Source organism: Agelaius tricolor, unplaced genomic scaffold (assembly GCF_023055355.1).
Source record: "Agelaius tricolor isolate 1412-34295 unplaced genomic scaffold, bAgeTri1.0.p SCAF_2, whole genome shotgun sequence".
In the NCBI taxonomy this organism is placed as follows: domain Eukaryota; kingdom Metazoa; phylum Chordata; class Aves; order Passeriformes; family Icteridae; genus Agelaius; species Agelaius tricolor.
This window is the reverse complement of record NW_027269262.1, coordinates 52,437,286-52,453,584: the sequence shown is the minus strand read 5'-3', so window position 1 is coordinate 52,453,584 and position 16,299 is coordinate 52,437,286. Positions and strand designations below refer to the sequence as shown.

Genomic DNA, 16,299 nt, shown 5'->3' with positions numbered 1-16,299 from the left:
CTGTAGACTAGAGAACAAATAACTAAGCCTTCATGGTAATATGATTTGAAGGCAAAAATTTTGTAAACGTGCTTAGTATTCATTTTTATCAAAACTATGTTTATGCACCCTGGTGCTGCAATAGGAATGAATTTATTTGTGAAGATCCAGTGAAATGGATCTCAGCACGTGTCCCAAACAGGTTTTTGCAGTTGTTCAGATGTTCCACATATTGCAGAACACCAAAAAGTACTTTATATCAGAAAACAAAATAAATCAGAGGAGTTACCATTTGAAAGCTTACATGCAGCTGATCATGTGGAGCTGTCTTCTCAGACTTAATGGCTAAAGTTTGACTTTAAGGACTCCACAGAATTTTAACAAAGTTATCTCTGCAATAAATATTCCATGCTGCTTCTTGGGATGGGTACAGTCAGTGCAAAATTTCAGAGTTTTAGTAGTGTATAAATAGGGTACACTGGCACAAAGAGTAGGTTGCTTTCATCATCTCATTCTGCAGGTGGTTGCTGTTCTTATCACCTGTGGAAGTTTATTGAGTCAGGATCTTGTGTAATTCTGTTGTGGCCAAAGGGTTGCAAGAGATCCAGTCGATCTGCTTTTCCCCGAGGTAGCATCCAGTCTCTGAGCGACAATGCCTGCTGGTGCTCTGTTCCTAAGTGGTTACAAATGTAAGGTAAAATGCGCTTATTTAAACAGTGTAATCAGTGCTTAAGGTAGTTTAAGCTAGTGGCTTCTTCTAATTGCAAAAGGCTAGGAGCAATTACCACAGCCTAGCTGATAAGTGGTGACTTCCTCAAGCACAGTGCTGCACCAAAGCAATAGTGTTGATCATCTGTTTGTGCTCTGTAGTATGAGCCAAAAGTGTTTGTATCAGTGGTAACCTAATTTGTGTAAAAACACATTTATTTTAGCCAGATGTGGATCAGCAGTCTCCATATTAATATATATGATCAAATGCACTGCACTTGGGATTGTATTCTGTCTATTAATTTATATAAAGACTGCAAAGTCCTTAGGCAGGATCGTTTTGTGTTAATGTCCAGGAGTGATGCACTGCACATTTTATCAGCATTTTTGCAATGAATTAAAAAAACAACAGCTCAAATGCACTTTCTTATTTTATTTCCTTTGTGTTTCTTTCTCTGCCACATTTTTTACATCTGCTTCTCTTTGTGAAAGTCCAAATTCATCGGGAACGAAAGTTAAATTGAGTTTTCACCTGCAGGGTATGTGACAGGACTCACTGTTGGGCAGGCACACATCTGTCTGCCTGTGCTCCTCTCCCAGTTCACAACTCAAGTGCAATCCTGCCAAATCCAAGTGCTGCACAGCCACTTGGGTATACCCCTGCATATGGCTCTTTCAAGGTAGTTTTTCACTTGCAGGGAAATCAGTCTGTGCAGTATTGTCTGTGACAGACTGCAAAATTCAAGTTGTTCCATTGCTGGGGTAAAGAGGAGAACAGAGGGTGTGGTTACCTGTAAAAGCAGTTCCCAGCGCTGTGAATTTTTCCTTATATAGTCCTTGTCTTGTATTTTTGTCAAGGTTTAATAAACCTTTTTAAATTTTCAAAGTAAGCAGTTGTTTCTCAGACCCCTGGCTGTGCTGCTGCCCTGTGTTAGGAGCATCCCCAGCAGCTGCTCTCAGGCAGTCTTCCTCTGCTGAGCAGGGGGACTTTCCCCATTTGTACCATACAAAGAAAAGACTGACTTCAAAATCATCCTGGCTTTTTGCTCTCCTTCTTTGGCTCTGGAGAAGGAGTCTGTATGAGCTTCCAAGGCCGGGCCAGGTCATGAGGGGGTACCGTGCAGGGGATCTCGGGTGCTGGTATTTTTGTGGGAAGCTGGAAGAAGCTGGATGTTGGGAAGGAGGGTTTGGTTGTATTTTATATAGAGGTTTAATATAAGTATTGTTATTGGGATGGATGGTGCCTTCAGAGGGACAATTCTTCTTGTAAGCTGTTGGGGAAGAGTGAGAGAAGGCGTAATTCAGCAGTGGTGGAAATGCAGGTAAATACAAGTCCCTTCACTCCTTCCTGGAGGGACTAGACATGCTTCAGCTTCATCACACCTTCTCCAAAAGATCATTCTTCAGGAAGATAAGAGGGCTGTAATCTGGCCACCATTATGCAGTTCACTTGGGGACTAACTGAGTAAAGCACTATCTTCCCATTGGAAAGGACTGACTCTTTTAGAAAGGATTTTTTTCCTTTAGTTCTGTAGGTTTTTTTTGTGTCACAGTTTCCTCACATCCTCTTTCCTCTTCCTTACCCCTGTAATGAGGAAGCACGCTCTCTGCTAAAAGCGAGCACGTTGTTTTTGCCCAGCTTCCAGATCATTACTGAGAGCGAGAGGGAGAGAGATTTGGCGGTGTATTGGTGGGGACGGGAAGCGTGCCTGCTGTGTTTCACTGGGACTGGCGCGTGGAGTAGAAAAGCAGATGTGTGTGGACTGCCAGGGAAATCGCTGAGTGATCCTTGCGCAGTCTGGGTTCGAGGAGCTGAGACAAGACGAGGCAAAGCAGGTATGACTGATACCCGTGCCAAAGCCTGAGCACCTGCCGTGCCCATTGCAGGCGGCGGCGGCTCCGCATCCGCCAGCATCGACGCACCGAGCATTCCCGGGGGTTCGCCTACTCCGTTTGATTTCTTCCCTTTCACGCCGAACACGAGGAACAAGCAGAAGTGAACTGCTTGGGAGGAAGCTGGCTATGCCTTTTTTTTGTGCTGCGTTTCACCTCTTTTGTTTTTTGGTTGGCTGCAGAACCTGAAGCCAAAAGATGACTGAAACGCCTCTCCCCGGGGCGGGGGGAGCCGGGCACACCGCACCCCATCTAGCGGCTTAGCCTCGCACTGCCGGCGGGAGGGAAATGCGGCAGCTCAGGGAGGGAGAGCAGGAGCAGGAGGAAGAGGAGGAGGAGGAGGGCTCCTGCAACTCCGGCCATGGGCTTCGTAGGCCTCGGACTCCGCGACACCTGCTTGGGTGATGCAGAGATGCTGAAGCAGCAGGAAGGTGTTAGTGTCTGTCACACCGGGGGTGAAGCACACACCGAGGGACTCGCACCCAGCTCGGAAAGAGTGTTAGACAGACAGCGATACTAAGCCCTCTGGAGTTCAGAAATGTGAGAATTAAGCTGCCTCTGCAACCTTAATTCGGCCTCTGTTTGCATAAGCACTAAGATAAAATCTCCAATGATATCACACACTATTCTTTGTCACACATCGGTGCACAGAAGGGACTGTGCTGAATTTCTGCTCACAGCGTTTCTCCTCTGGTGTTCAGCAAGTAGATCCTGTCTGTCACAAGCTTCTGAAATACTCTTCAGAAGATGGAATCTTTTCACAAGGTTTTCTTCACAGACTTCAGAACAACAGAGGCCAACTGCTTCATGGACATTCATTGTGGTATTTTTGTACCATCCTCTTTGTGAGGAGCATGGTCTATCATTGTTCCCATTTTGCAGATGAGGAACAGAGGTGCAATGTGGTTAAAGTAAAAGGTATCCTTTATTTTGGGGTGCCTATTTTAAGACCCCCTCAGACCATGCTTTCCAGACGGCCTCTCCCACCTACTTCTGTTACAGCAGTGAGCACAGAGTGCTCCTGCATATCAGGCACAGGCAACAAATCAGGCTCTGAAAATGAAGCACAGATAATCAGTGTTCTCAGAACGGGAGAAATGGGTAGCTGTAGAAAACAAACAGCTTAAACTGAAATGAAAACACACTTTCTTTTTTTCAGGATCATTTTTCTGCCAGATTCTTGCTTTGAAAGGACTCACTGGGGGATTCTGGATTGCCTGGGCTGTAAGAGGGACAAGGCCACAGCAACCCTGGGTTAAACCCATTTCAATGGCTTGGTATTATGTGCTGAGGTTCTAGTTTCACAACCATTCCAAGCTGATCCAAACTGGTGCTGCTGTTAATACATCAGTCCTTCACTTCTTCTTGTGGCCTTGCACTCCTGCTCACTCCAATTTGTGTGGCCTGGCAGGGAAGCCTGGTGGGGAACAGATCAGGGTTAAATTCAAAGCACCTTAAAAAAATAATGTGTTTTCTCAATTGTTTATTTCTTGGCTTCATGTGTGCACAGCCATCACAAAGAATGATGGATCATGAGACAAGAAGAGGCTGAAGTGTTTTTTGCAGTGGCAGTTTCCACAGACCTCTGGTGTGCGTGGCACTGGACCTTCAGGAAGGTTCTCCTGTGGGGTGTAAACATGACTGGGTTCCACCCAGATATGCTGACAGCAGAGGAATTTGAAGATGGCAGGACTCAGAGTTCTGGATCAGTATGTGCTGCTGAGTTTGCAGATTTTGCTGTCTCTTCTTTCCGACCCAGTACTTTTGCTGTGTCCCCTCTGACCTGTCCTGATCCATCCATGCCCTTTGCAGTTTCATTCCCTCTTCAGTTCAGTCTCCAGCAGAACCTGTTCCAAGCCATGTTTACTAGCACAGCGGGTCCCAGTTCAGTTCATGCAGACTCTGAGTCTCAATCCTTGCTTTTCCTTCACCTAACTGAAAATTACACCTTCCTGAACAATTCTCTTTGCAAAATAAATGTCTTCAACAAAAGATGCAAGTTGTTTGTTATTTATATTAAATATATTATTATATTATAAAATACACAGTTAGGTATATTTTAAGTCTCAGGGATTGATCACAAAAGCTTTACTTTAGTCTGCTGTCTGTGTTGAATCTGGCAGTGCCAGCATGGCCAGTGATTTGAATTAACATGACCTTTCATCCTGTTTGTCAGCAGCCCACAGCCATGCAGTAGTGTGTGATTTGTGAATTATTTGTGATTCTATGTGAATGTGGTTCAGCCCATGAATTTTGACACCTCTTGATTTAAATAGCAGCCACTTGTGCTATGATACTCAGCTTGGTATTCAGTTTTGAGAAGCATGGTTTTCGGTCTGTTTCCTGACTGGATGCTTTATAAATCCACAAAAGATTTTTGAGAACACAGGGGTATGAGTACTTACATGGAGTGGAGTTTTGGGATTGTTATGAGTAGGCATCACAACACATTTTTCAAAACTGTTTTTTTATGAAAATATTAAACAGTACCATTTTGATACAAAGCAGAAGAAAATTAACATAAATTTAGTCCACATCTATTAATGGATTTTTTTTCAGCTATACATTCTGATTTTGTCTTCTGTGTATAGATTTGCAAAGTAAATCTGTGCAAATTTTACCTTAGTGTGTGGTTTTACTGCCTAGGTCATTTCTTGCCCTGAATTTGAAAATTTTCTGTGGGTCTGTCTCTCCCTTCCTTAGGAGGTCAACTGTGGAGAGAGGTCTAGGGAAGAAACATTTCTGCCTTGTTTCTGTTGGAGAAAGCAGTCTTTGGTGTTTCTTAATGTATGTGGTTCAACTCTTGTGCTTCCTTCTGTATTTGTATTTGTCTAGCTACTATGTGGACAGTCCTGCTTCTGCGTGCTGTGATTGGGCATGCTGGAAGTTGGACATGTTGGAGTTTTAGACTTTTCTTCAGATACCCATATGAAGTAGATGTCTTCTGGGAAAGGAAGATTTTTTTCCAGGTGGTAGGCATTGGACAGTTCCTTCCACCATCTTCTGCTTTAGGTCTAGTGCTTTAGGTATAGGCTGGACTTTCTTGTAAACAAAACCTTTCATTTGCAAATATTGAAGTATTTAAAACGAAAACTTGAAAAATATGTAGCAGTGAATTTTAGCAGTGAATTCCATTTCATCTGTTGTGAATGAACTTAGGTGTATCAAAACTGCTTTTTTAATAGGGTGAAATACGGGTATATCCTTCCTCCATGTAGAGTTTTCCAAATGGAAAATCACATTTTTATTTCCCTGGGATGACTTCGAGAGTTAGTGGGAAGAAACAAAACCCTAAATAACTCTAAAATTATATGTCAGTCAAGAGCTGAGAGCAGAATAGTGAGACTGAGAGAGAAGATTGTGGAAGACTTGGGGTGGTAGGGGCCAAGTAAGATATTGCTGCATGTGATGAATGCCTTTAAAGACATGGGTCCCCAAGGTGCATCAACAGGATCCAGCCAGGGAAACACAGAGAGGGCTGTGATTGTTCTGAGCTTGGAAGGTTGCCTTCAGAGGAGACCAGGAGAATGTGTGCATCTCAAGGTCAGGTAGAAATTGGGCCATAAATGAATACAACTGGTCACAAGCAGTTGGGCATTAGCACACCACTCCTGGTTACAGTGTTCTGCCCCGTGGCACTGTTGGAGAAGGGAATGCATGTCCTTGAGCTGACATCTTGGAGAATCTGAAAGCCCCCGCTGGGACAAAATAGTATTTCTTTCCAGAGCTTTCTGGGAACTCTGCAGTGGTTTTCTCCCATCAGGGACTGCTCATCATTTCGTCCATGAGAAGCTTTTGTTGTGCAAAATGTCACATCATGAGACTGTTATGATGTGACGAGATGTCATTTCCCAGGAATACATGTTGGGCTCCACTTCAGCGACTGCAAACCCAGGCCTGAGTAGGTACACAAGATATTCTACTGGGGGGCAGCCATCACTGAGGTAGCATTGCATAACTCATTGTGGTGGACAAGTGTCCCTTGATAAATGCTCTCTGGAAATCCGTGGGGCATCTGGATGGTGAGGGGCAACCTTCAGCAGGTAGGTGGGTAAGCAGGGAGTAATAAAACAAGAAAAATTTGTCACTTTGAACCTTTCTGCAGGACCGTGCATTGCATCCTCTGCTCCAAGTTGTGCCAAGATTTTTGGTGTATTCACTTATATGAGCTTCTGAGACCTATATCAGCAGCTCAGCTGCACAGAGTCATTCCCATGGGGGAGGCAGCAGGGGAGCACAGCAGGGTGTGCATAGGTTTTCTGTGCACTTCATGGGGAAGATTGTGTCAGGTTTTTGATATAGGAATATCAGTTTTTAAGGTGGGAGTGCAGTATTTATCTACCTTATTTAAACACTGTTGATCCAAGTAGACAGCTTTATTCAAATGAAATCCAAATGGATGCTTGCAGCTTTGAAAATGTATGGATAAAATTGGTCCATGCAAGCAGTCAAATGTATATGTTGCTGAAAACCCAATAGAACATTCTCCCACACAGGATGAGTTTCACCTACAGAAACAGACAGGACTGTACTCAGAATTTGTGTCCAAGTAACTTTAAACAATTTATCTCAGGAGGGAGCTGAGCATGCCAGCTATTCCTGATGTTATGTTTGCCTGATCTGTTGTGTCAGCATGAATTTAAGTGTCTTATTTTAGATGCTCACATACGAAAATTTTAGCTCACTAAAACAACTAAACCAAGGAACTCCCTGACCTCTGGAAAAACATGGCTGGTGTTAAAAAACCTGGCTGAATGTATAAAAGAATAACTCTTGACAGTTGAGTGAAAAAAAATTGTTAAGAAATATCTTTACAATGAGAAATACCGTAATTGACGTGAAGTATCATTCACTGTGTTGTGAATGGACTTTGATCTGCTCAGATAACTCTTTCTTGGTGCTTATGTTATCCTGTAGCCTCAGGAGAAGTATGGACTGTATCCTAGATGAACTCAGCAGCTCTGTACCCATCCTGCTTGTGATGGCTTGGATGAAGTTGCCACAAAGCTGGCATGGGAAGGAAGAGGTGGTGAGGTTTCCAGCTGAGCTGATGATGTTCTCAGTGGTGCAGCTGGGCCAGAGCTGTATCAGTTATAATCCCTCAAAGGTGACTTTGAGACACAGTGCTTCATCATAAAAGTTTCTGTTTATGGTAGCTGCTGTTGGGTGGTCCCAGCCTTCCCCCAATGAGTTGAGCTCAGACTCAAGGCTGGCATTGGTATGTTACTAGAAAAAACATTTTGCATGTATTTCCGTGAATTTGAGGTGACAATGCAGTTTGGCCAAGAATATTAACGGGGTATTTTCCATCTATGTTGATCATTCTCTTAACTTTCTTTCATTATCTTTTGAGCAGAAAATAGCAGTGGATGAATATCTGATGCCTTTAAAGCCAGTGCAAAACTACCACCACGTTCACTGAGGCTAGAATTTCATACTTGTTGTGGTCAGTCTTTCCCCACAGTTATTAAATAACAAACAATTGAAGAGAACAATTCACAGAGGAATTGTAGTGTTTATTTATATAACCTCCTTGGTGAGAAATAACAAGTAGCATTCTGTAATAAATGCATAGTCTTTCTGCAAATGATGTATGAAACACAGAAAGGTGAACAGTATCTGATATTTTGTTCTCAGGAAATAATTGGACCAGCTGTGGTCTGCCCAGCATTTTGCTGATAGCATTGGTAATGAAATGAATATTGTGTCTCTGCATGAATATTGTGTCTCTGCCATGATCAAATCACAGTCTCCTAAAGTGAGTCTGTGGGTGCCTTCTGTGCTGGAAAGAGACATCTCTCATTGCACTGCCCTCTTCAGAGCTGTGGAAATAACCAGTTTTCAAGAAGCTGTAGTTGAATATTATGTAGTCAATAGGATAGGCTGTTAATATTGTGGAAGGTCATTATTGAATCCATATGTCCTCTGATAATGACATCTTTGTTCTGGAAACACTCTCTTGCGTCATCTGCACAGGTCATTAGAGATGCTGAGCATGACTTCTTGGTGTGTACTGAGTCTTGAAGGGGCTATGCTCAAGCTGTGCAGCAGTTGAGGAAGAGATTAAGAGATTTCTTGGCTTTCCTTACAGTACCTCCTGTATCTCAAGCAGCTGACTGCTTCAGGGCAGTGAAAAATCTATGGTCTTGGGGTTTTTTGTTGTTGTGGTTTGATTTTGGGGGGTTTTTTGGTTGTTTTTTTTTTGTTTGGGTTTTGGGTTTGTTTTGTTTTTTTTTTGAGTAGAGGAATCAAGTAGAATTTCTGGAAGGAGTTTTTAGCAGAGCAGGGGAATCAGTATAGCCTGTATCACAGATTTCAGATCTCCTGGGACCTGAGCTCATTCTCCTTCTGTCTTGAGAAGTGCTATTCTAGTTTTCCCTTTTTCCCTGGTAGTTAGTCTTGAAGCGACAGTAGATGGGGAAAAGTGTAAGGAGGAGGAGGAACTGATGACCCTTTGATTAATTTGTGGAGAACAACCAGATGCTGTTTCCTAAATGTGCAATAATTGGCAGAAACTAAGCAAAACTGGGTAAGACAAAGAGCACACATCGTTGCTTGTTAGGTGCATGAGGTGTATCATGGAGGTGCCTTTGAAGCATCATTGCATCTGGTTGACCTCACAGGCTCCATAGTTGAGAGTGTTTAATTTCATGAGCATTTGGCTATAACCTGTAGTCTCTGATTTTGACAGTAGGTCCCAGAACACTGTCTGGTACTTTTTATTAGCTGAGCTTTGTCATATATGAGGAATTTCTTCTTGGGATATCTATCCTAATATGCAGTGCTGCTGTGTCTTCCTCCTCATCTGCATCTGAAGAACAACTGAGTGTCACCTCCTGCACAATGTCACTGATGTTTGTGAAGTATTTCTTAGCAAACACCACTGCAGTCTTGGACTACACTGCCTTCCGGATCATTCTCAAGTATAAATCTTCCATTTGGTTTTGACCTAGACAGCTTTGCATGTTACATATCTGTACCTGAGAAATTTCCTCCCACCTTACCAAGAGTCTCCTACCAATCATACATCAGTGCATGGGAAGGAGGCTGGAGGGAGTGCTGTCTTGAGCAGGGCTGTTTGCACTTGTTTGTGCTCTTGGTGCAGGAAAGCATGGGCATCCTGAGCTTTGGGAAATGTGTGTGAGGGGCAGGGACTTAGGAGAGGTGGTTTCTGCCCACTGCAACTACTCTATATCTGTCTCTCTCACATATTTCCCTGGCACCTCTCACCTTGGAATGTTTCTCAGATGACCATGGCTTTTTTTTTTCTTCTCCTCCTTTTAACAGTGTTTTCACCTTCTTTTTAAATCGGTCTTTAATAAAGTTAAGAATTTTTGCCCAGGGTTTTATAAACATGTGTTATTAAATTTTAAATCTGTTTTGAAAGTGCCTCTATCCTACTCCCTCCTAGTAAAGTGACCTTTTTAAATGGAGGGAAGTGGGTTTAGATGACAGTCATGATAAATGCGGTCATGTTCACTCAATAAAATAAGGCCCAGTGCATTTGAGGATAAATCAGTGAAATGTACAGCCCCACCTGTCTGTCTCCATCATTCATTTCCACTGTCACTTTCACAGTGGCTGATGGATCACAGTTGCTGTAAAATTAGACAGCCTTTAATCTCATTTCATCCTGATTAGCTTCTCCTTACCCTTTCCCTCTAACTCACTGACTGACACGCTAAAAACTCATGCAGGGCTGTGTTTGAGCATGGCGTACAAACTTCTCTTCAAATACCCTTTTTGTGGGGCAGGCAGGTGTTCCAATGAGTTGAGATAAAAAAATGAGAAGATGGGATTTTCACACTATTAAAGCCAAACAGCAGACAAAGACTCATATAAAATTAATGAAAGCAGCAGTTTGGCCAGACTGTGTGATGGGCCAAATTCTTCCTGTTACACCCTGGCAAGCCCAGTGAGTTTGAGAAGTTTGCTACTACCAGATACTGAATTTAGCATGCCCACTGCCATGTAAATTTGACTGTTGTCTATGAAAGTTAGGTTCTATCTGGGTGTATGTCCATAAGAATCATAGTTTTTAGTGCAAGTTTTCTGTGCTCTTAAGGGATATTTTATAACTAAAAAAAGGAAATTGTTCTTTTGATTTCTGTGTATAACTGCCAGTTCTGAAGGGTCAAGGAGAATGTGAGGTGGTTCATTTCTCAGTAAGAGTCCCTTCCCTCTTAGATGTCCACAGTGCTGCTCCATTCTCCCGGTTTTGTCCAGCTCCCTTCAGTCCCATGGGTAGATTCACGAGACTAAGAACAGTTTTCCCTAAAGCTCTGAGAGAAACAAAGGTCACAGTAAAGGTCTGCAGTGTTTTATTGCAGTCACCTTTCTTTCTGAAGGCCAAATACTACCCTTCTTTCTAAGGCAAGCCTCCTTTTAGCTTTCCTGTGAGTTATGGATGGTAGTTTGGGTTGTTTGGGCCCAATCCTATATCATTGGGAATGTTGCCATCAATTTCAGTAGGAGCCAGGATTAAGCCATTAGTTTTCAAGGTTTAATTATCATAATAATTATGGGAGTCTTATTGCATACCTTATATGCATGGTAACAGCAGAAAAGCTTAAAGTGGAATTTCTTCCTCTGCTGATTCTGTTTGTGTCAATATGGTGGATAAATAAGCACAAATTTTTGCAAAAGTGAAAATACAATGGAAAAAATATGCATGTGTGCTGCCTGCAGACAGTTTTTCCTATAAATGCTGGAGCTCTCCGGACTGACCAATAGAAGAGGTTGAGGGTGCAACCAGCAGCTTGGACCTAATTGGAAACCATAAAATAGAGCACTGTATTACTTAAAACTTGAAGCCCTTACAGACTGATCCTGGGGAGTCTCTTCTTGAGAGGAAGGGTCCCTAAAAACGTCTAAGAAAGGCAGCAAATTTCTCATGAGGGACAAAATTCTTTATTTACCACAAGCATCCACAAAATCAAGAAAAGTTCTGTGGTTTTGAGAGAGAAGATTTTAAAAGAGGAAAATTTCTAAGACTAAAGAGTGAGATAATTATCATATGGTGTCTCAAAAGATAGCAAAAATGGACTTCATTCTTTCATCCTACTGTAGGAATCTCTAGGTAGTATAAAATCTTTGCAGTGAGATTAGTTCCCAGTTAATATAATTGAATCAGTAACAAATAACCTTAATTAATGAACTTTCACTGTACCTGGCTGCCTAATTTAAGAACTACTTCACTTACATGACTTGTAAGAGCACAGACTATGAAAAAGATATTCGACCTTCACTAGAAACTAAAAACATACCTTATTTATTCATCATTGCCTAGGCAAAAACTTCAGTAAGAAGCTTAAATGAGCCCACTTGATCTTTAAGAAAATGCGTCCTAAATAGCAAAGCTGTGCGTATTTCTTCTTATTATTATTTGCATATGCTATACTGCACAACTGCATTCTGAGAAAAATAAAAGATAATAAAACAAATGAAATGAGAGATATATCACCCAAAATAATCCAAGTGTGAGATAGGCTGCCTCTCTTTTTTTTTTTTTTTTGGCATTGGCAAAAGAGCACAAAGTAAGAGCTGGCCCTGAGTCATATTGATTTCCCACTGCACTGGTTTCCTAAGTGCTCTGTTGATCCGTGTCAAGCAATAAGTTCCCTGCCTGTACATGCACATCACCTCCCCATTTGTCCTCACCTAGATTTAAGGTGCCCATATGATGAGCTGAACAAGGACATCATTTTTCCTACTGGTGCCACTGGGCCAAAACTACTCTATGTGGTATAGTAATAATGCTGTATAAGTTTGCATTTTCCATATAATATCATTAAAGTGGGTATGGCACACTGCAGTAATATCTGTGCCATGTACACGTAATCCTTTTTTTTGCATTTTACCATTTGCAGTGGAAAAAGTAAATATTAAGAAATAGATGTTTGCATCTGTAGCTGGTCCATAGTAATCATGATACCTCCCCCCACCAAAAAAGGGATGTTGCAAACCTAATGCCACAGTTTTGATCTTTGTTAACAAAGGGCTTCCTGATTAGATGAATAGAAGATGTGTGATCGTGCTGCTAATGACATTGTACAGGAAATTAAGCGTATACATTTGTAAAAGGCATTAAATCAGCAGGACCTTAATTTAAAAACTTAAAACTGTATGGAAATGCAGCTTGTTCATTGCTGTGTAATAGAAAGCTACTGAACATACTGACTCTTCTTGTGGAAACATTACCAGCAGAACAAAGCATGGTTGAGGTTTTTTTAATGTTTTCCAGCATACCAGGATTCCTAGCATCTGCTTATTTTCAGGGAAATATCATGCAACTTCACCCCCTTTTACAAGTTATTTTTAGATCAGCATGTATGGTACTTGGGCAGGTGAGGGGGCACTGAGGGACCAGAATTCCTGATTTTTTCCTTAATTATTTGCAACATTGAATTGCGTAAGTTTACTAATAAGTGGCTTTGTCTGCTGCTAAAGTCAGTTTTCATACATGCCTGGGGTGACATTCTCATATTATTTCGTACAGATGGTAAAGAGGAAATATTTGATAAAATCAGTGTCCTGAGCTGACAAGTAATTCTTGCTTTGTTTGCAGTTATGCCATACAACAGTGCCCATCACTGCGTCGTGGAAGTGGAAAACTTCTTGTTTGTGCTGGGAGGAGAAGACCAGTGGAACCCTAATGGTATGTACAGAATACTAAAAGGCAAAGGGAACATCTGCCTTCCTGTGCCTCCCTGGCTGTCAGGTCAGCTGATGTAGTGATTAGCAAGGGATTTTGAGGACCTTCAGCCTAATTGTTGAACCTAGTAAAGGCTACTCTTTGATATTGATGTTATAAATATCTGGTACTTTAGCATTAGCATCTCTGTCATTCATCAGCTCCCACATCCCTTGAGAAATGCCACAGGCAGCAGAACAGACTCTTTCAAGTGCATGCACCAGGCAGCAGCTGTTAAGAATTTTAACCTTCATTTCCAGGCTCCTTCCAGTCATAATATAATAATGCAATTGCAGTAGATGAATGCTTCTTTTCTATTGTCAAACAAGATACTCGCAGCTCAAGTTGTTAATGTGTTAATTATCTATACTTTGAGATTCTTAAACTGATCCTTTTTTCAGTCTTGTGCAAGAGCTTCTCATATAGATTATCTGCTGCTACCTTCTTTCATTTGATTACTTCATAAATTTACCGCAAAGAGAAATTAAACAATTTAACAGGCTTCTGAGCAAAGCAAAAGGAGAATACCATGCCTTGCAAAATTCACAGAATTGTCAAGACACTGTTAAAAAGCTTGCACATGAGGAAAGAGTTGTAGTTGTAGCAGTCTGTGTAACAGAGATAATTATGACTGAGAAACCATAAAACAGCTTGCAGGTACACATTTTTACTTTAAAACACCAGAGGATCCAGCTGAAATTACATATACTGCATATATTTTATTGTGAATGCCCCATTTCAGCATCTGCACCAAACCAAATTATAGAAAATAGTTACATCTGTTCACTCCCTAAAACCTGAGACAAACAATCCAGGCCACCCTATAAGCATGTTTCTGGTGTAGTTAAGAATATCACTATATGTCTTAAGAGAGGGCCCTTTAGTTCTATTGTTGAATATTGCTGAATGTCTTTAATTTGAAGCAGGAGACAGTGCAGTATGACAAGAAATGACAATTTCTTTTAGGATCATTGGCCACATCCATCCAGTGAGGAGCCCTGTTGCATTTGGTGGTAGGCATATGGACAGGCAGACCTTATTCCAGACAGTTTATAATTAAATGGCCATGTCACATGAAGGGTAAAAGAAAAGAAGTGTAATTACCCACATTTTGAAGATGTGGAAACTGACTTGCAAGGTGATGGAGAGATGGTAGAAGGGGTAAATATCTTGCATTGGCGATAGGAGTCAAACACAGTTGAGATGAATAGTACCCAAGGCCTGAGATTGCCTAGATCTGGGTCAACTCCTGGGCTGAAGATGTCGCTGAAGACATCTTCCAATTTCCCTGACCTGTGAATACCAGTGCTGGGATTTTTTCCGTAAAGAAGATAGCAATAAAAAAGGTATGAGCATTGCTGTACTGATCTCTTTATTAAATGGATCTTACTTGTCACTGAAAGTGAACCTGAAATCATAAACTACATCCTGTGCTGGGCATATTCTCTCTTGTAACCATTTTGCTCTAAATGTGCAGCTACATGGGGGCAGCTCACACATGCCCACTTGAATTTGTGTAAAGGCCCTTGTCTACTATCCTCAGAGCACAGGAGGGACTTCAGATGGACCTACTTGGATTCATCTTGCCAAGGCTTTACAAAGCTTCTGCTTCAAATTAGACTGTTCCAGGTGTATTTTCCAGTGTACAGAATTATATTAGAGATGGTGGCAATGGTAAGATGTTGCTTTAGCCATCACACCATCTGGTTGTTGAGAAAATGTGTGGACCCCAAGGAGTGCTCACACCTCCTTCATGCTCCACTGACTTCCTGACAACCCACAAAGTATGGGAGACATTTTTTCTCACTTTTTTGCATCCTCCAGTAGCTATGCCTTTCCAGTCACAAGGGGTTCTTGCATGAGTAAACACTGATGAAAGCAGGGTGCACAACATAGGCACAGATTTAAAACCAACCTTCATAACCTTCAGAGCCCGTCACCTTCTAGCATGGCTGCAGAGCAGAGAACAGTATCTGCCTTCTTTTGTGCCATCATCCTGATTTGCTAATCCTGATTTTTGTTCACTTGTCCCAAGTTCTGTGTTCTGACAGAACAGATGCATCCTAATATGTGCAATCTCCTGGCTGATAAGCAAAGCAAAACATAGATAGAGTTCTCTTTCAAACAGAACTCCAGATTTATACTGCAGTCAAACCAGTTACATCAGGCAGATTAAGTATATCACCAAGTCCTTTTCCTGCAGTCACAGGCATCATATAATCCCATTTTGTAAATTTTTAAAGCTGCATTTGAAAAGCAGTTGTATTTCCAGCCCCCACTACTCCTCTTGGAAAACTGTTACAGAATCCAATTGCTCTAAATGACTAGGAGTCTTATTCTGATATCCAATAAAATGTATTCTTTGACTGTCTAAATCACCTTGTTCTTATGCCATGGCTGGCTTTTAGGTTAACAGTTTTTCCCCTCCTGGAGATTTGTTCCTCTAAAGTATTACAGGCAGCACTCCTATCCCCTTTCAGCTTTGGTATTTCTAGGTGCAACAGGCCAAGTTCTTTGTCTCCTGCCATAAAGTAAACTTTCTGTTCTTCCTGTTGCCATAGTAGCTCTTCTCTGTGACTGTTCTAGTTTGATTTCATCTCCCTTCCTGTGAAGGACCCAGATTTGTATCCTGCACTCCCAGTCTAGGCTTACTAAACCCTTCTTCTACCCTGCACTTTACAATCTTCTACATACATGGTGTTTGTAGTGAGTATGTGTATGACACATTAGGCAGCCAAATTATAGATCTGTATGACAACAGTGAACAAACTGCTGTATAACTAATGAGCACTGAAGTCCCAGTAACTCTGAAGGAAGCAGTTTAATAAAGCAGCCTTAAAACCTAGGAAAAAAAATAGAAGTTTGAACTTAGGATCGATATTTATATTATTTTGAATTCCTGCTTTTTGAAATACAAAGAGATTAGTAAACGTCTTAGACAGTGAAACCTAGAACCTGTTCAAGCTTGCTGTTACTGTTTTGCTGCTTATTGAATCTATAGCTCTCAATGCCTCTTTTTCTAAATT

The 16,299-nt window shown here is 41.5% G+C and overlaps 1 protein-coding gene across 2 annotated transcripts in view; it reads left to right on the top strand.

Annotated features, from left to right (window-relative positions):
- Window positions 1-16,299, top strand: part of KLHL14 (kelch like family member 14) — a 60,613-nt gene that overhangs the window by 30,154 nt on the left and 14,160 nt on the right. For both annotated transcript variants that reach the window (XM_071418825.1, XM_071418834.1), the window contains exon 4: window positions 13,148-13,237. In XM_071418825.1, coding sequence (XP_071274926.1) covers window positions 13,148-13,237 — 90 coding nt within the window. The remainder of the gene's footprint in view (window positions 1-13,147; window positions 13,238-16,299) is intronic.